The sequence below is a fragment of the Anser cygnoides genome, chromosome 19 (assembly GCF_040182565.1).
Source record: "Anser cygnoides isolate HZ-2024a breed goose chromosome 19, Taihu_goose_T2T_genome, whole genome shotgun sequence".
Taxonomy (NCBI): Eukaryota; Metazoa; Chordata; class Aves; order Anseriformes; family Anatidae; genus Anser; species Anser cygnoides.
The window spans coordinates 10,306,731-10,325,584 of record NC_089891.1 but is presented as its reverse complement, the minus strand read 5'-3'; the positions used below and the strand labels follow the sequence as shown (position 1 = coordinate 10,325,584).

At 58.1% G+C, this 18,854-nt stretch overlaps 1 protein-coding gene across 1 annotated transcript; it reads left to right on the top strand.

Moving 5' to 3' along the window:
* The first annotated feature begins 2,888 nt into the window (after nt 1-2,888).
* Nucleotides 2,889-16,921, top strand: FAM20A (FAM20A golgi associated secretory pathway pseudokinase). The gene is made up of 11 exons (XM_066979952.1): nt 2,889-3,277; nt 9,175-9,359; nt 9,730-9,780; nt 9,986-10,064; nt 10,586-10,678; nt 11,873-11,988; nt 12,295-12,475; nt 13,314-13,423; nt 13,776-13,857; nt 13,936-13,995; nt 16,366-16,921. The coding sequence occupies exons 1-11, from the start codon at nt 2,952-2,954 to the stop codon at nt 16,628-16,630; spliced, it is 1,548 nt and encodes a 515-aa protein (XP_066836053.1). The 5' UTR covers nt 2,889-2,951; the 3' UTR covers nt 16,631-16,921.
* Nucleotides 16,922-18,854: the final 1,933 nt, after the last annotated feature.

The window sequence follows — 18,854 nt, the reverse complement described above, 5'->3', positions numbered from 1 at the left end:
GGCCTGGGTCATTTCTGTGGCATTTCCAGCAGAGAGAGGAAGGAGCGGCAGGCAGAGGCATTTACCTTCTGGCAAGCAAGATGCATCTCTGAAGAAGATCATTTTAAAGTCAGCAATGTGTGAAAGAATTCAAAGTACATACATTTCCCAATACCTTAAAAAAAAAAAAAAGGAAAATCTTTTGTTATAAAAAAAAGGAAAAATATTTTGTTTATTAAAAAATGACTTTGCAAATGACCTCCTGGTTAGTATCCGAAATAGAAAGGAAGTCCTTCTTAACACAGGATGTCATTGCACATTTATTTAAAGCTTTAATGATATGTTTGGGGACATCATCTACGCCTGAATATTTCTCCATTGCAACTGTCTGGAGGAGGGAGCCTTTTCTTCGGTCTTAAAATAGTAAATGAGGCCAATTATCTCACGGCAGTTCCAAATGGTAATTTGATTCCTCTTCAGCTGTCCGGGTCCTACCGAAGCAGGTTTTGCAGGTTAGGTTTGGGAGCACATCTCCCCATCTCCCTCCGCTCGGCTGAGCACCGTGGGGCGTCAGGGCGCAACCCGGTGCCTCCGTGCCCGGGGGAGGCAGCACCAGCACTGACCCAAGAAATGGGGTCTCCTCGTTCACTGCTTCTTGTGTCGGAGATTCAAAAGAGGCCTGGGTTGAAATCAGTGCCAGAGGTGGGACGAAGGCAGAGGGAGCTTGGTCCGAGCACCCTGGGGGGGCACAACAAATGGGCTAACAAATAAGGCATTCCCGCAGGAATGGCCCCGTCCTGCAAATCCCAAATCCCACAGGTGCAAACCTATCAGCAGGAGCAGGCTGTGCCCAGGAAAAAAAGCCACAACAAAAATTTGGGGCTGTGGCAGCAAGGCCCTGGTAGCATTAAATAATAATGAGAGTGATAATTTGGCATTCCAGTGTGTGCGGAGCTGGCAGTCACCACCACTTTGGGAAGGACCGCAGGGCTTCAATTTAGTACAGATTAATGGAATCGATTTATTATTTTTTGTTTCTTTTTAATTAGCCTCATTAGGAACTAAACGATCTTCCTGCAGAGCACGCAAATAGCACAAAGACGCGGGCCCAGCTGATGGTTTTTCTCCTGGTGCAGTTGCTCAGAATTAGCGTTGCGAACCAGGGAAGATTTAATAGTGGTTTCTGGCAGAGATTAGCAGCGGGCAGCAGCTCAGGGAGGATTAAGAACGAAACAAGCATTAGGCAGTTTTGATGGAGAGTTTGTCAAAATTGGTCTATGAGTTTAAAGCGAATCAATGGAGGCTTTCAACGGGCTCACGTTGAGGGAGCCGTGTTTGTTCCCGGTGATTCATTCAACTCCAGATATTGTTAACTTCAGCAGAATAATCTCCTCTTTTTTAAACAAAAACGGGGAAAAAAAGTCCTATTGTTATTCACAGGCCATTGCTTATTACTGGGATTATTATGACACCGGTTTGAGGATGGTTTGAATCCCCGTGTTCAGCCGAGGTTTGTGCCTGTCGTTTTCTGACATCCTGTGGAAAATACGGAAAACTCGGTATTATAGAAAAAAAAAAAGTGAGCCCCCCAAAAGCTTAAGCCCCAAAGCTTCAAATACCAGAAGAACGGAGCAGAGCAATCCTGAAATTGCATTTCTGCAGGAGAATATGAACCAGCAGATGTGCAGAGCATGAACCAGCCTCTTCCGAAGACAAAGAGAGGGAGGGGAGGCGGAGGGGCACAGGAAGGCACTTCGGCAGGCTCGTGGGGACTGGGCTGCGGGCAGGTGCACGGAGCCATGGCCACAGCACGCTCGGGGACAGAAGCGCCCCCGGGGCCCTCCAGCCACCCCCCAGGGGACCAGCTCCTGCAGAAGGAGCACCGCAGGCTCCGGGACGTTTGCTTGGCCAACGGCTCCGCTGGTGGACGCCCGTTTGCGTGGCCCAAACTCCCCCGATCCCAGCACAGGACCCAGAGCCTCCCTTCGCAACGCTGTGAGGAAAGCCGAACTCTGCTGCAGGCAGCTGAGGACGTACTTCACTTTCCCTCTTTCTGCAGTTTATTTTTTGTTCTCCCTTCAGCAGAGCGCCGGAGCCAGGCTAGTCTGGTCACGCTCCCTTTGTTTACAGCCAGTTTCTCCTCCATCTCCCTCCCTTGGCCTGGTGCTTCTCAACCTGCTCCGTGCTGGCCCCCCCAAGCCTCACCCCGGGGCTCTCTGGCCCCCTGGACGTCCCCCAGCAGCTCCCAGTGCTCCCGCAGCCCGTCCCAGCACGTTCCCACCGCGAGCCTCTTGGAGCAAACTGCCGGGGCAAGTTTCCTCGAGTCTTTTTTATTTATTTTTTTTTAAGTCCTTACAAAAATAAAAGCCGAGGGGGAGCCGTGCGCCAGCAGCACGGTGGAGGGGCCGCAGCGCAGCTGGGGGGCTGCCCGCTCTGCACCCACACCTCGCCCCCAGCCCGTGTCCCCCAGGACCCCCCAGCACCCTTCGGGACCCTCCAGCACCCCCCAAGACCCCTCAGCACCCCCCAGGAGCCCTCAGCACCCCCCAGGAGCCCTCAGCACCCCCCAGGACCTCTCAGCACCCCCCAGCACCCCCAGGGGTCCGCGCCCCGCTCCCCTCCAGCAGCCTCCGCTTTCGGGAAAACGGGACCGGGGGTGGGGACAGAGGTTTGGGGGGCAGCTCCCCGAGCCCCCCTCTCTCCCTTTTTCCCCGCCCCGGCCTCCCCCCGCGGCGGGGGCCGGCCCCCAGCGCCCTGCCCGCTCCCCGCCCCGAGGTGCCCGCACGCCCCGCTCCGCCGCTCGGGCTCCCCCCCGCGTCCTGCACCGGGAGGAGGCGGCGGCGGCGGCGGCTGGGGCAGGGCTGCCGATTCCCCCACCCCCCCCACCACCACCCCCCCTCCAAAAATAATAATAAGAAAAAAAAAAAAAAATTAACCCCCAACCGGGTGCCTCCCGGTTCCCCTCGCCGGCCATGCCGGGACCGCGGCGGGACCGGCCGGCCGTGCTGCTGCTGCTCGGGGCGCTGCTGGCCGCAGACCTCTACTTCCACCTCTGGCCGAGGGTGCGCAGGGAGCTGGCTCCGGGGGGACCGGGGGGTCCGGGCTGCCCCTGCCGCCCCCCTCGCCCCGCCGCCCCCGCCCCGCCGCCGCCGCCCCGCGGCCGCGCCGCCTCCGCGCTGCGGCGCCTCTTCGGGCACCCGCTGTACCGCGCCGCCGCGCCCCGCGGCCCCGCGGAGCCGCTGCTGGGCGCCCGCGAAGCCCTGCGCTACTACCGGCGGAAGGCGGCCCGCTGGAACAGGTGCGTCCCGCCGCCGCGGCACCCGGCCCCCCGCCAACCCGGCCCCGGCACCCGGCTCCCGGCGGCCGGATCTGGGGATCCAGCCCCGGCACCCAGCTCTGGGAAGCCCAACCCTGGGTACCCAGCCCCGGCACCCATCTCTGGGAACCCCGTCCTTGGGTACCCAGCCCCAGCACCCGTCTCTGGGAACGCCATCCCCGGGTACCCAGCCCCGGCACCCGTCTCTGGGAACCCCATCCCTGGGTACCCAGCCCCGGCACCCACCTCTGGGAACGCCATCCCCGGGTACCCAGCCCCAGCACCCATCTCTGGGAACGCCATCCCCGGGTACCCAGCCCCGGCACCCGTCTCTGGGAACCCCATCCCTGGGTACCCAGCCCCAGAACCCACCTCTGGGAACACCATTCCTGGGTACTCAGCCCTGGCACCCATCTCTGGGAACCCCATCCCTGGGTACCCAGCCCCGGCACCCACCTCTGGGAACCCCGTCCCTGGGTACCCAGCCCTGGCACCCATCTCTAGGAACCCCATCCCTGGGTACCCAGCCCCGGCACCCATCTCTAGGAACCCCATCCCTGGGTACCCAGCCCTGGCACCCATTATCCGTGCATCCATCTCTGGGCACCCCTCTCTGCGAATCCCATCCCCAGATTCCCATCCCCAGGTACCCATCCCTGGCATCTATCCCTGGCACCCACCTCTGGGTACCCATCTCCGGGAACCCCATCTCTGGGAACCCCGTCTCTGGTCCCCATCCCAGGCACCCATCTCAGGGAATCCCATCTTTGGGGGTCCATCTCTGGCACCCATTATCCATGCACCCATCTCCAGGAACCCCATCCCTGGCACCCATCCGTGGCACCCATCTCTGGGAACTACATCTCCGGGTGTCTTATCTCTGGCACCCATCCCTAGCACCCATTTCTGGGTACCCATCTCCAGGAACCCCATCTCCAGGTACCCATTTCTGGGCACTCATCCCTGGCACCCATCTCCAGCACTCATCTCTGGGCACCCCGCTCTGGGAACCCCATCTCCAGATACCCATCCCCAGGTACCCATCCCTGGGCACCCATCTCTGGATACCCAACCCCAGCTACCCAATCCCCATCACCCCATCCCCAGCACCCATCTCTGGGTACCCATCTCCAGGTACCCTCTCCCCAAGCACCCCTCTCCACCACCCCCTGCGTGGGCACCCCCCAGGTATCCCTCGCCCAGGTGCCCCTACCTGGACGCACACCCCGTGGCTCCCCCCAGCACCCTCTCGGTGGCCCATTTTGTGCCCCCCTCCTGGCTCGCAGCCCCCTCATCCTCCCCGATTTCCTTCTCCGCAGCACCCAAGGGCATGTGGGGCTGTGCTTGGGGGCTTCCTGGGGTCCCTGCTGCTCTGCTGGGGGAGGCGAGGAGGTGAAGGATGAGACCCTTCCAGCTGTGTCACCCCAGGGATAAGTGCCTCTGTGCTCCGTGCCACCTTTCCAGCTTGGGGACCAAACAGCGACAGCCCCCGGGTGAAGCCCAGAGCCGGCTCCTTGTGCCCAGCAACCCCTGGGCTGGGTGACAGCCACGGCCCCCAACTATCGCCGTGGTCTGCGATAGCGGTGCCGGGGTGCTGGCTGCCCGTCCGGCCCCTCTCCTGCTCCCCTTGCCAACTTCTCTGCTGCAGGAGAAGGAGTGGAGGCTCTGACTTTTAGCCAGCAAACGACTCTCAGCTCTGAGCCGCTCTCCCAACACAGCCCTCGTCTTGCTGCCTCTCCCAGCCCCAGCCATGGTCGTGGGAAAACTTCCCCCGTCCCCTCCCTTTATGTGGTGCTGTCACCCGAGGGATGGTGACCCTCGGCACGGCCCCTGCCCCTAACCCCTCACAGGATGGCCGTGTCCCCGTGTCCCAGCTGGAAGCAGACAGCATCCCCTGCATCCCCGCTCCTCCCTTCGCCCCACCGGCCTCTTCCTTCTCTCGCTGCCCGTGCTGGGGATGTGACCGGGGACGGGGCGAGGCAGTGCTGGAAACAGGTTTTTACATCAGCTGGGTGGGACAGCGAGCGGCGGGGGGGCTGCAGGCGATGAGCGCACGGCTTTGCAATGCTCCCAGCGCACGAGGAGCTGGGCGGGGAGCTGGCTAACGGGCAGCAACCCCGCTGCTCCCCGCTCCAAAACCAGGCAGGGCAGGAGGGGATGTGGCCACTGTCCGACCCCGGACCCGCCGTGTCCCAGCAGAGCCCAGCACGGCCCTTCCCGTGCCCGCTGCGCCGCTGCCAAGCTCTGAGCAGAGCCGCAGCCAAAAGCAAACCCATTAATGCACGGAGCGCCGCCGGCTGCCCTCGGACTCATCGCTTAAACAGCAGCAACTCAAAATAACGAAATGTGCACAAAGTGGTGGGGAGAGCCTCGGGGACGCGGTGGTGGCAGGGTTGGAGCTGCCCTGTGCTCTGAGCAGGGTCGGGGCCCCAAGAGGCTCTGCCCTTGCCGGAGGCGGCCCGAGGGAGGACGAAGCCTCCCCGGGATCCCCTCAAGCCCATGGAGCGGTGGGGAGGCGCAGGGCAAGTGGGTGCCGAGCTGGGCTTTCAGCACAGAGCACAATTTGGCAGTGACGGTGAGCATCCCGGGGACCGGGCTGGGCACAGCACCCGAGGCTGAGCAATGCCTCGGGAACGCGCCAGGATTTGGGAAGCAGGATGGGACCGCGGGGAGGGGGGACATGGCCAGCACCAGGCTTCCTAAGCACCGCCAGAAGAGCACGCGAGGCCAGGTGCTCGCAGCAGCGCTGGCGTGATTTGCAGCCCAGCCTGCAGGACGGCCCCTGCTCTTTGGTCAGAAGGCTGCGTCTCCCTCCGTTATTTACTGCTTTGTTTAAAAGCGCTCTCGGCACTGACGCCGTGGCCGCGCGTTGCCTCGTGCTCGGAGGTTTGGCCCTTCTGCGGCCGGGAGGAGATCTGCGGGGCCGTGCGCCCTTGTTTGACTTCGCTTTGCACCTCTGGGAAGGAGAAGGGGGCAGCGTATTGATCGCACCTCAGCCACTTGGAAATAAAATATATGGCGCTCGTAAACAGGGAACGCGCTGGGGCCGAGCTAACACCCAGCCTCTCCTTTCCTTGGCGCTGCAAACTGAGCGCAGAATGAGGAGGCACTTGCCAGGGCTGGTGCGTTTCGTAAGACCATTCGTTGCTGCGGGCACGGATGAATTTATGGCTCCAGGAGGCCAGAAGCACTGCACGGCCCGCGTCCTCCCTGCCGTGGGAGACGTCCCTCTGGCTGCCCAGGGGTGACAGCAGTGTCCCCTGGGGGGCGGGAGCCCTTGGCTTTCCCTCCTGGTCTGTGGGTTTGGTGGAGCTGCTGCGCCGCGTAGGTGAGGGCCGTGCCTGCCTTCCCCAGCCCGCCCCAAGGTACGACTGCATCTACGGAACAGGGTCAGGACCCAGTGCCTGTCGGCCACCCCGTCCATGAACAGGACATGGGACTCGTTTCTACACCATAGAAACTTTCCTGAAGCATAGAAATGTTTCTGCACCTAGGCCTGGCACATCCCTCAGCGTGCCCGGGTGCTCCCCTCGAGTGGGGCCAGCTGCAGCCCAACCCCGTACCTGCCGCATGGCACGGCTGCCTTTGTTTTTGTAGCCGGATGGGAATAAATCGGTCTGGGACTCTGCCAGTCTGTGGCGTGGCCCCAGGATGTGGCACGGTTGGGATACGTGACGCGAGGGGAGCACGGCAAGGTGCATCCTACCCGCGCACAGCGCTCACTGCCCGTCCCGTCGCCTTCCCCCCGGCATCGGGTGAGGAACGGAGCTGCAGGATGCCAGCCATCTGCAGAGGCTGGTGGAGGTGCAGGAAGGGAAGAGCAAAGAAACAGTCGTGCCTCTTCCGAACAGACAAAACAACCTGCTGAAAAACTCCAGAGCTTGTTTGTTTCCTCGAAGGATATGCCCCAGACTCTGTATCCTCAAAACTTCAATGCCCCAAACTCTGTAGCCTGCTCAGTGCCAGCGGGACCAGCCCTGCCCATGGCCAGAGCCCGGTGGCACGGGGACACCGGGGCCAGCAGCCACCAGTACCCCAAGCCCGGTGGCACCCCACGCCGTGCCCCTCGCGGCCCTGGCCTTCTGCTGCTGGATCCGGCTGAGCACAAAGCCTGGGCAACCCCGGGGCTATTTATAGCAAGCTATAAATGATAAATGAACCCTTTTTTTTTTTTTTTTTTTTTTAACATTATTATGTCTTTTGCAGAGCTCTGCTCTTACAGGGAAATATTTCTGGAATCCTGGGGGGACAGGAGAGGCCGAGGGAGCCGCGTTTTGGGTTTCAAGGCTTGCAGGGGGCCGCGGGCCCTGCAGCACCGTGCCCGCTGCACGGCGGGGCCAGAGCTGCCGGCTGCGAGCTGCCTTCCCTTGCCCAACTGCTGCATTTTTTCCCCATCAGTAATGTGTTGCTCACCGCCACCCCGGGGGGGAACGGGCTGCCTGCATGGGAAGCGGGAGAGCAAATATGGTAAAATATTCGGGCAGGGAAATTCCCCGGGGGAAAATTCCTGAGTCATTCCCCAAAACGGACACCGGGGTCTTTTCTGTGCCGGTCTGGGGATGCATGCTGGCTGCGTGCATGTGGCTGAGTGCCTCTGGCTGAGCTGGTCCCTCTGACCCAAAATCCCAACGCAAATTCAGGGAGGGAACGGGCTGCCCCGACCCGCTGCTTGCTGCACGGGTTGCCACATCGCTCCCTTCCCTCCGTTTCTCCCCAGCTGGTACCGAGGGGGGTCCCTCAGCACGGGGAGGAACCTTGTGGTCGCACCACCAAACGTGCTCGGGTGGAGAAGGCAGATGGGACAACCCCACAAAAGATGGGACAGCCCCACAAAACCCGCTGCCTGCTGCCCTGCTCAGGGATAGAGGCGCTTGGCACCTCCCTGCCTCCTCCGTCCCAGGCCCTGGGTTAATGAACCACTCGTTATCAGCCCCCTGTTTGCCCTCCCTGCTGTGTCTCGGCACTTTCAGAGCAAAACGGACTTCGATTTCCCTCTGCCAGGCCTGTATTTGCAGGCTCTGCTGGCGTTAATGAGAAACTAACGCTGTGTCCCCTGCCGGGTGGATGAGGGACTTTTGGTGGCGGTTTAGCAAAGTTTGGGGCCAAACCACCAGTGTTCCAAACGTGAGGGAAATGCCGGTGGCTTGCGGAGATCTCCTGGGTTTGTTGCAGCACCCAGGAGGCCCCCACGGCTCCATCCACCAGGACAGGGACGGATTCAACCCCAAATTTAAGAGGTCCTGGGCAGGACGCTGCCGGGCGGCCTGCAGCCTCCCTGCTCACTAAAGCACAGGCCGCAGGCCCTCGGGAGGCAATTTCAGGCCCCGGCGATTTTCCTGACGTGCCAGCCCTGCTGCCTGGGACCTCTGGGCTCGGGAAAAAGCTCTGGCATAGATGCAGTGATGGTAAAGAAAATCCTCTGTGGAGGACAAACCCCCGTTGTTCCCCCGGGCTCTCCAGACACCTCACGGAGCAGCCAAGCCCCCAGCTATCCCCGTCACACCCCCAGTTCTCCCCGTCACACCCCAACCCCAGCTCCAGGGAGCATTTCCCCGTCACACGGCCTGCCTCTGGTGCTGCTGGAGTCCCGGGTTAGCTCCAGGCATGCCCTGATGCCCCTCTTGGTCCTGACGGGGCAAGGAGAAGACAACGGGGCTTCTCGGGTCCTGTGTCCACAAGGGACTTTTCCCCGAGCCTCCATAGATGTGCTGGGAGCTACAGAGCACCGCTGAGGCCTGGGACGCGCTGCAGCCACCCCCCTGCCTCAGTTTCCCCTCGGGCAGCACCATACCCACCCCATAAGACTGCGACCCCCCCCCGGCACCGAGGATTTCCATCCTGCGGCCCGTCCTCATCACCCCCCGCCCGCTCTCTCGCAGGAGACACAAGCTGTACAGGGAGGAGCTCAACCTGACGTCCCCGGCCACGCTGCTGCCGCTGCGGCCGGAGGCCAGCTGGCTCCAGTTCCACCTGGGCATCAGCCGGGATGGGCTCTACCCTCGCTCCAGCCCCGCCGTCAGCAGGCTGCTCCGCGACATGCGGGACTTCTCCACCGTCAGTGCCGGTGAGCTGCGTCCCGGCACGGGGATGGGGACAGGCCCCGCACCCGGGGTTGGTGGCTTCAGCCCCGCCAGGTTCTCTTCTGCCACCAGGGCAGGAGGATCCGTCCTGCTGGGGGACGCTCTGAGCCCTGCACTGGCTTCCCCGTGGGTTTTGTGCTGCGTGGTGGGTGTTGCTTTGCCTTGAGATGGAAGAAGGGGCTTGGCCGGGGTCATTTCTCCAGGATTTTTGGTGCACCTCTGTGCCACGCTGCGGGCCTGTTGCATTGCAGCTCATCCCGGCAGGCTGCAGGGAGCTGTGGTCGTGCAGGGGGTGGGCAGCAGGAGGGCGAGCCCTGCACGGCCCCTTCCTCACCGCTCCCCCTGTCCTTGCAGACTACAGCCAGGACGAGAAAGCTCTGCTGGGAGCCTGCGACTGCAGCCAGAGTGAGTGAGTTCCCTCGGGTCCCCGCTGTCCCCGCCAGCCCGCACCAAACATCCCTGCATGTCATCACTTCACCCAGCCGGGCAGGGTGACGCTGGGACCCCCCCCTTTCCAGCTCCTCTGCCCTACCCTTGGCAAAGGTGCCCTTCGCCAGGCAGCGCCAAGCCCCTCGCCCTCCTGTTTAAGCCAGTTTAATTTCCTCCCCAGTCGTGAAACCCAGCGGCGTGCACCTGAAGCTGGTCCTCAGGTTCCAGGACTTCGGGAAAGCCATGTTCAAGCCCATGAGGTAAGGCAGAGCCCCCCCGCTGCCCCCCCAGCAGCCCCACTTGGCCACCAAGCAAGGAGCTGAACCGTAGTGGATTTATCAGCATCACCCATCTGGGAAACGCCACACAACGAGCAGCGGGCACAGGGGTTTGCTGCAGAGAGGGCAGCGAGAGGTGTGGGCATCCTTGGCAAGGTCGGGTGTGCACGTCCACATCTCGTCTCCTTTGCTCAGCAGCAGCTACCTGTAATTAGTGCTGGCTGCTTGCGCCCTCCCAGAGATGTGCAGATAAACGCCGGTGTTCCCACGCTGGTCACTGACGCTGGAAATGCCTTGTTTGGTAGATGCCAGACAGCGAAGGACCTCAGGGTGCTTTTCTCCCCCCAGCTGGCTGTTTTTCCATTAGGGACTGTGCATCCCTTCCCCAGCGGGCTGTTTTCCCTCGTTTCTCCCTGGATTCCCCAGGGCGCCCTGCATCTGCCCTGGAGCTGGGCGTGCAGCTCCCCGTGCTCGCCCCGTGCTCACCCCCTGATCTCTTCCAGGCAGAAGCGCGAGGAAGAGACACCCGAGGATTTCTTCTACTTCGTCGACTTCCAGCGGCACAACGCGGAGATCGCCGCCTTCCACCTCGACAGGTACGGGCTGCCGGGTGCTGTGCCCGCGGGCAGCTTGGAGCTGAGCCCCGCGGAGCTGCTGGGCCAGAGATCAGCGGCTGCTCTGCAGGCACCGTGGTGGGAGCTGGTGTGCTATTTGGGAACAGTCCCCAGCAGAAGCCCAGGACACACATTTGCCTTAGGGAAGGGGCTGGAAGGTGCTGTGAGGGGCTCGCATGCCGCAGCCCAGGCTCGTGGCTGAGCTAAAGCGCAGCCATGCGGCTTCGAGCCCTCAGCTAACGAGCAATTAACCTGGCACCTTTTCCCAGCAACCTTTGTATTTAATAAAATCAAAAACGCCCTGGTTAGAAGAGGAGGGCAGCAGCCTTTTCCCCTCTGTGGGGAAACTCTCAAGCACTGCGGGGAAGCGATCCCTGCTGCAGAGCCGAGCTCCCAGCCCTGCTCCCTGATGTGACCCCGCTTGGCTCCTGCCACTCTCCTCCCTGCACCCCAGCTTCACCGCCAGCAAAAGGAGGCAGGCCTGCTTTTCTGAAGCGCTTTGCAGTTTCTAGAGCTGAAAGGTGCTAGATGAGAGCAAATCACTTTTTTCCCCTTAAACACTGCTCAATAAGTAACAGGCCAAATCCCGTTTTGTGCCTGCTTCTCGGAAGCGGAGGGCATTGCCCAAGGAGCAGGGCACAGCATCGGCCGTTTTGCCCGGTGGTGCTGACTCAGCAATCAGCAGAGGTTTTCCATTCTCAGACGTGAATGTCTTCCTGCCCCGGGCCCTTTTTTTTTTTAAGACCATGTGAGATGGAGCAGCTGGGAGTGAGCCCCTCGGAGTGGGGCGAGCCCCCTCTCCGCCCCCCGTCCCAGCTGCTTGGCACCTTGCAGAAAGGCCCCGAGGGCTCGTCTGCCTCCCAAAAGACAGGGCGTGCACGCAAGGAGACAGGAGCAACTGGTTAGGGAAAAGACACAAATCCTGGAGAACATCCAGATTGTCCCAGGCGACAGCTATTAACATACCAGAATAAAACTCAGCCTCGTTTTATTGCAGAGGGTAAAACGATCCTGGCTATTTGCTAGAAAGAAGCCAGGGGGAAAAAAATCCTTTTGGGTACAGTCGCGGCAGAAACAGGGGGACGAAGACCAATGGTTTGTGAACAGGAGGGATGCAGGCAGTGCCCGCTGCCCTGCCTTGCCGTCCGGTGCGCTCACGTCCCTTTCCCCGTGCAGGATCCTGGATTTCCGCCGGGTGCCCCCCACCGTCGGGAGGTTGATCAACGTCACCAAGGAGATCCTGGAGGTCACCAAGAACGAAGTCCTGCAGAGCGTCTTCTTCGTCTCGCCAGGTAGGCGAGCGCTCGGCTGCGCGAGCTGGGGCTGCGGGCGGCTCGGGCCTGACGGGTGGAAGAGCGACTGCTGTGCAGGAACGGAGTTGAGCTCTCTTATCTGCCTGCTTTTCGCAACCTTTCCCTTGGCATGGACTGTCCGTCGACCAAAATGCAGGTATCCTGCATGATTAGGCAGTTCACGTCCATTTTATGGTTACAGATGCCCAGTACCCATGGCGTGATGGGGCTGGGGTCAGCGCGGGCTCCTCTGCAGCCTCCCACACCTCACGGCACCTTCCCCTAGCTCTCCTCTGTTCCCTGCAGCCAGCAACGTGTGCTTCTTCGCCAAGTGCCCCTACATGTGCAAGACGGAGTACGCGGTGTGCGGGAACCCTCACCTCCTGGAGGGGTCCCTCTCCGCCTTCCTGCCCTCCCTCAACCTGGCGCCACGACTCTCCATCCCAAACCCCTGGATCCGGTCCTACTCGTTTGATGGAAAAGAGGAGTAAGTGGGTAAATGCTGCTGCTTCCATATCTGCGTTTCAGGGGGTGCAGGGGGAGGAGAATGAGCAGGACGCGGGCGGGCAGACACTGAATAGGAGGGAGCAGCTCCAGCTGGGAGGGTCCTGCAAAGACCATCGGGTCCAACTAGGCCTTTCACTAGGCCTGTTCAGCCTGGAAAAGAGGAGGCTGAGGGGAAACCTCATTGCAGCCTACAACTTCTTCATGAGGGAGAGCAGAGGGGCAGGCACCGATCTATTCTCTGTGGTGACCAGTGACAGGACCCGAGGGAATGGTGTCAAGCTGCGACAGGGGAGGTTCAGGCTGGACATCAGGAAGAGGTTCTTCACTGAGAGGGTGGTTGTGCACTGGAACAGGCTCCCCGGGGACGTAGTCACAGCACCAAGCCTGTCGGAGTTAACAAAGTGTTTGGACTGTGCTCTCAGTCATATGGTCTGAATTTTGGATAGACCTATGTGGGGCCAGGAGCTGGACTCGATGACCCTTATGGGTCCCTTCCAACTTGGGATATTCTGTGATTCTGTGATTCTATGATTCTGTGACTCTATGAACTGTCAAACGGAGGCCGGGCAGAGGCAGCAAGGCCGGGGTTCAGATCTGGCCCCTGGGCCCAACCTTCAGCCTCCCTGCACGCCCGAGGAGGGAGGGCGAAGGCAGCGATGGAGGCCGCGGCCCTGCACTCAGGGGCATCCCTGCCTGGCAGAGACGTGGTTCCAGCAGCAGGGCCGAGGCGTCCATCCCACCCCTCCACACAGGAGGTGGCTTTGGGGGCTGTTGGGACACCTCTGAGAGCGTCCCCCCTTCCCCTCGGTCTCCTGCAGATGGGAGGTGAATCCGCTCTACTGCGACACCGTGAAGGAGATCTACCCCTACAGCAGCGGCAACCGGCTGCTGAACATCGTCGACATGGCCATATTTGACTTCCTAATAGGTAGGATGAACGGGGCAACAACGTTCTTCCTTCCATGGGGGCCTTCGGCAGCACTCCCTCCTCCCTGCCCCACCTCAGGGTTTCCTGGAGCCATCCCCACTGCTCCAGGGAGGGTTTGGGGCACGCGGGCACCGCCAGACGAGGCAGCCCCTAATGGTGAGCAGGCACGGGGCAGCTCCAGAGCCACCCCAGTCAGCTCCAGGGGGCTCCAGGGGAGCAGGGCAGCAGCTGCGAGTGTCTCGGACACTTCCAGCGAGCATTTTGCGTAGATTGAAAAGAAAACGCAGGCAGTTCAGAAAATCACTCAGGCGCTTGCAAGGGAAACTCTGCTCCTGTGTCTCCCCTTTGCCAGGGAACATGGACCGCCACCACTACGAGATGTTCACCAAGTTTGGGGACGACGGCTTCCTCTTGCACCTGGACAACGCCAGGGGGTGAGGCGGGGAGGCTGCAGGGCCAGCAGGGAGGGCTGGGGCAGGCGGCACCATGCTGAGCTCTCTCCTTACCCGCAGGTTCGGGCGGCATTCCCACGACGAAACCTCCATCCTGGCCCCGCTCACCCAGTGCTGCATGTAAGTGCCAGCTTCGTCGTCCTTCCCAGACATGTCAGTGTACCCCCTCCCAGGCTGGGCCCCCCAGCAGCACCCCAGCTCCCCCCATAACCCTGGCCGAGGAGGCCGACTGAATACCAGACCATGGAAGCCACCAGATGTCCCCAACATGGGAATTAAGCTTTTATATCAGCATTAAGCTCTGTTGTGCTGCAGGCGGTGTCGTACCACCGTCCTTCCTGCACTGATGGACCCTGTCCCCCGAGAGTCCCCTAAGTAACCCTAAAGCCCAGGTGAGGTTCCCAAATCCCTGTGAACAGCTGCCTTGCAGAGCAGCAGGCTAGCATAAGGTGCTTGAATGCCCACCGAAGCATTGGTCTTGCACGTGGAAGGGCTTTTGCTGCTTTTTCTGCTGGATTGATCCCTTCCAGCCATCGCCTGGCACTTCCCAGCCCATCGACATGAGGTGCTATCAGCCCGACACGAAGCTCAGAAATCTCCATCCAAAAGCTTTGGTAGTTAATCAGGTTTCTTCCCATGGCACTACGGAGAAGCTCATCAGTTTTGCTGTTTGAATCCTATCTTCGCTGCCCCTTTATTAATTCACATAAATCAACAGCTGAAAGTTAAATTACAGAGGCAGGAAAACAGCTGCTCTTCCCCGTGGTTTCTCTTTAGGAGATGCCTAACCTATTTCCTTGCTGTACCTGCTCCAGCTAAGCCTCGGGGCGGTAATTGCACTCTCCGCCCCCCCCCCCCCGACATTTGTATTACCAGATCTAATTTTAAAAACTGCTATTTGCACCTAGCGAGACTTTTCATTTGTAATTGCAGGCTCTCAGTGAATCCTTCACCTGAACTCCTATTTTGCGGGGTTCAAATTAACTCTGCCTCTTAATTTGACCTAACAGTACTAGCCACAGGTCAGATCCTTCCTATTCATCCAGATCCAACCCCCAGAAGCTGTCCTTAATTTAGTTCTCCTGGTGGCAGCAGTAAGAAGCCCTGCAAGTCGCACCTTTTAATAAGCCAGCTCTGGCCCAGAACAGCGTAAAAGCGACTTGTGCTGCCTGAGGGAGCCGCACAAAACCTTATTTCCTGGACCAGCCAATCCATCTGGTGTGGGGGAGCATCCAAAAATTTTTGGAAAGAAGTGGAAAGGTTTCTTGAAGTCCAGAGGTCACCGATGTGTCTGTGCCCTCCACGTGCCTGCTCCCAAGTACAGAAAGTGGCACAGATGCAGCCGTGCAGTGGTCCCTTTCCCGAGAGTCAAAACCCCAGACAAGGAGCAGATAAGCCTGAAAACAGCCCCCAGTTAATCTGACACGTGCATCTTCTTGGCTGAGAAGGTCCCTAGAAAGCTCTGGGTCAAATCTTCAACACTTCAGCCTGCTGGAGGGCTCACAGTGCTGTGTGGGAGGGGAGAGGAGCTGGTGGCGGGCTTTCCGTCCCGCGCTCCCTTCCACCTTCTGCCAATTTCTTGTGCAACTGTTAGGGCATTAAAAGAGCTGTTCCCTGCAGGGTCAGGCTACCCCGTTCTCCACCTCCCAGCACCATCGCAGAGCAAACACAGCTGGTGTTTACCCACAGCAGCTCCTAGGGTCACCCCTCGCCGGGAGGGACCGCGCAGGGCTCCTCCGGCAGCAGCAGAGCCGCGCGCTCCGACAGTGAGCTGGGTTTAGTGCTGGACCAGTCCTTTTTTGTGGCTTCACCTGGATCACGCATGCAAGGCAGGCCCGTGAGCACAATTTTAAGCACCTGTCCTGGTGGCAGCCGGCCGTGGTGCCTCACATGGCTCCCCGGAGCGTGGCACAGTGGCAGCGGGCCGGTACTGATGGATGGCCTGGGTAAATAACAGGCGTGCGAGGGCAATTTCTGCACCTGGCTGCAATGCTCCTGGCTACGCCTTTTGCCGCCTGAAAATCCCAGCTAAGTGGGACTGGTTCCACAAACGTGGGCTGCAACTTTTCGGAAGTTTAAAAGGCAATAATTAAAATCGCCGATCGATTTCGGTAATAGAGATGCTGAAATCAAAACGCTTTTGCTGAGGATTAAGTAAATAATTTCAGAATACTTAGTTTCAATCCCAGAAGTGTTCCAAGATTATAGCTTTTCATCCTGCTTTCTGTCAAAGGGAAATATGTAAGTCTCAGTCCCTCTTAAGGTGAGATGTCAGTTAGGTCAGCTTCAGAAAATATTCTCTTTTTGCTCAGTTTTGACAGGAGACTTTTCCTCATTCATCACCAGCTAAGATACGGCTCTTCATTTCACCTCTCCCTCTGCCCCATAAATATCTTTGGGAACATGGCACTGTTACTGATAAGACAGCTGGTTCTCGCTAGGATGCTGCAAAAAGCTCACGTTAGGCTGTCTGATTTCTCTCCCTTCCAGAATAAAGCGGATGACGTGGTTGCGACTGCAGCTCTTGGCGGAGCCCGAGTACCGGCTCAGCGACGTGATGAGGGAATCGCTCCTGCAGGACCCCCTGGCACCCGTCCTCACCGAGCCCCATCTCTTGGCTCTGGACAGGCGGCTCCAGCTCATCCTGAAGGCTGTGAGGAAATGCATAGACACCTACGGAGAAGGCAGGGTGGTGGCCAACGACACCGCGCCGCCCGGGGCTCCCACGTCGGACAGGGCCAAGCTGAGCACGTAAAGCCCTGAACTCGTGCTCAGAGGCAGGGGAGACCCCCGCGAGGCAAGCGGCACGTTTTAATAGCTGGTAATTTCCACCTACAAATTGTGCTTCCTCCGCCTGTGAGGAGAAACTCTTCGGGAGATCTTCGAGGATCGCGCTGTGGCCTGGCTGCGGCACCCCGAGGTGGGACGTGTCCGGGGGGGCACGCGTGGCTCAGCCCGCCCAGGATCTCGGCCTTGCTGTGAAGGACACAAACTAGATCCAAGGATGAGGCTTGAATAAAAAGATGCCAAGAGCATTTTCCTCTTACCAAGTCTGTGTTCTGTAATCAAGAGCGCGTATCTGAGAACAGGGCGACCTTACTTCACCTGCTGCTCTGAGACGAGGTCTCCCAACAGAAAGCGCTCGACCCGCTCTGCTTTGACCCATGCACGGTGCCCAGAAGCCCACTGCCCCCCAGGGCAGGAAAATCACTTCTACCTGCCCCGTGGGTGGAAGAACCAGTCGGGGTTATAGCAGAGAGGCAGATATGTATTGCCCTTGACCCCACGAGTACAGCCCTGATAAAAATAATTAAAAAAAATAAATCAAACAGCTCAGAAACACAGGACTGTATTTAGAATTCACAATGACACCCACTTCCAGTAAAAAACGTTTTGCCAAAGTGGAGGGCTCCTTCAAAGGTCATCTTCTCATAGCTTTGAAGTCACTCAAGTTACCAGAATTCCCTGGAAAATACAAATGGTCTCCCCTGCCCTTATCTCTGCTTATTTCGAGATGCAATAGGAACTGAAGACCAAAAAAGAGTAGGGAGGGAGTTATCAGAAATCTTCCAATTTGTAATTTTCCCCTTGCCTCCCAAGGACAAGGCTTATGAATGGTTTGATTACTGAAGCTCTCTTTAATAGCTTTTTGCTTTAACTGTTCAAGAAGGATTACTCCGAGCTTTTTGGCAGCCTAGGGAAAGTCGTTGAGAACGTTGTTGATAATTTATCATCCTTAAGGAAAAAAAAAAAACAATCAAACTGCTAGAAGCTCGTTCTAAGCTAACCTTTAAGTTAAACAAAAGCCAGCAACAGCACCGCAGACTCCTCAGGTTCGCAGCAAGCTGCTTCACGTACCACGGGCTCATTTTCCCCTAGGCTGGAATTGTGCCCAACCTAACGAGAGCTCGGTGACGCTGGCAGTGCCTGCGGCATGTAAGGAAGTAACAAAGCTTGTTTGGCCACCGCTGTTAGTTTTTCGCAGGGAACCGTACTGAAAGCCCAATCCAACCCCATAGTGTATCTACAGTCAACTGCCTGTCTCCACACTGTAAAGCTACAGAAGAAAGCATAGATGTAATTTTAATATGAAGATGTAATTTGAGTACAGGTGCCTGTTCTGCTCATTTTTATGAGTGAGGAAGGTTGGAGTGTTTGTGCTTCGCACAGTGGGCTGATATTCTGAAGCCACAAAGGTCAGGAAAAGAAAAAACACACAAAGGCAAACAAACAAAAACCTCACACCTGGCTCTTTTTAGTCTGTCCTGACTTGTGGTTCAGCCACGTCCTTCCACTCCCAGCTTTCACTGAAGATTCACTAAAGAATATTTTTGGTAGCCTTAATCAGTCAGAGTTATCGACAGTGGTGGACTTAGACTTCTTTTTTTTTTTTTACATCAACTCTTGCGGACAGATAATAGATTAAAATAAAAGGATTTAACTCCCTCTCAGCATGCAGTCCAGCAGTTATTGCAGTACAGCACGCTGTATTCCCAGAGTTGCTTCTCCCTCTACTGGTGACTTTTTGTGCTTGTAACGCACATGACAAACCCCAAAGCAATTTGAACAGTGTTATGCAGTGGCTACTGCTGCAGAAGGTAACTTTAAATATGAACTTACAAGACTGGAAAAGGAAGTTCTAAAAAGTTTCATTTTAAGTTTAAAAAAAAACTGTTTTCAACCTTTTTAAAAAAATCAAGGGAATGGGACAAAGGAAGGCTAAGATGAAGGAAACAAACAAGGATATTTTAATGGCTGTTATGCTAACAGTGGTTGCAAGGTTTCCTTCTTCTTGTGTGTTCTCCCTTACATGGTAGCTCTTTAATGTTTCTTGAAAGTGTGATAGATTTTATGATTTTAGATTTATGATAGATTTCTCAAAACCAGATTCAAAACATGTCCAGACTGAGCTGCTCTAGGTCAGATTCCACTTGTCAAACTTTTTCCTACCTCATCACAGAGTGAACCCCCCCCCCCAT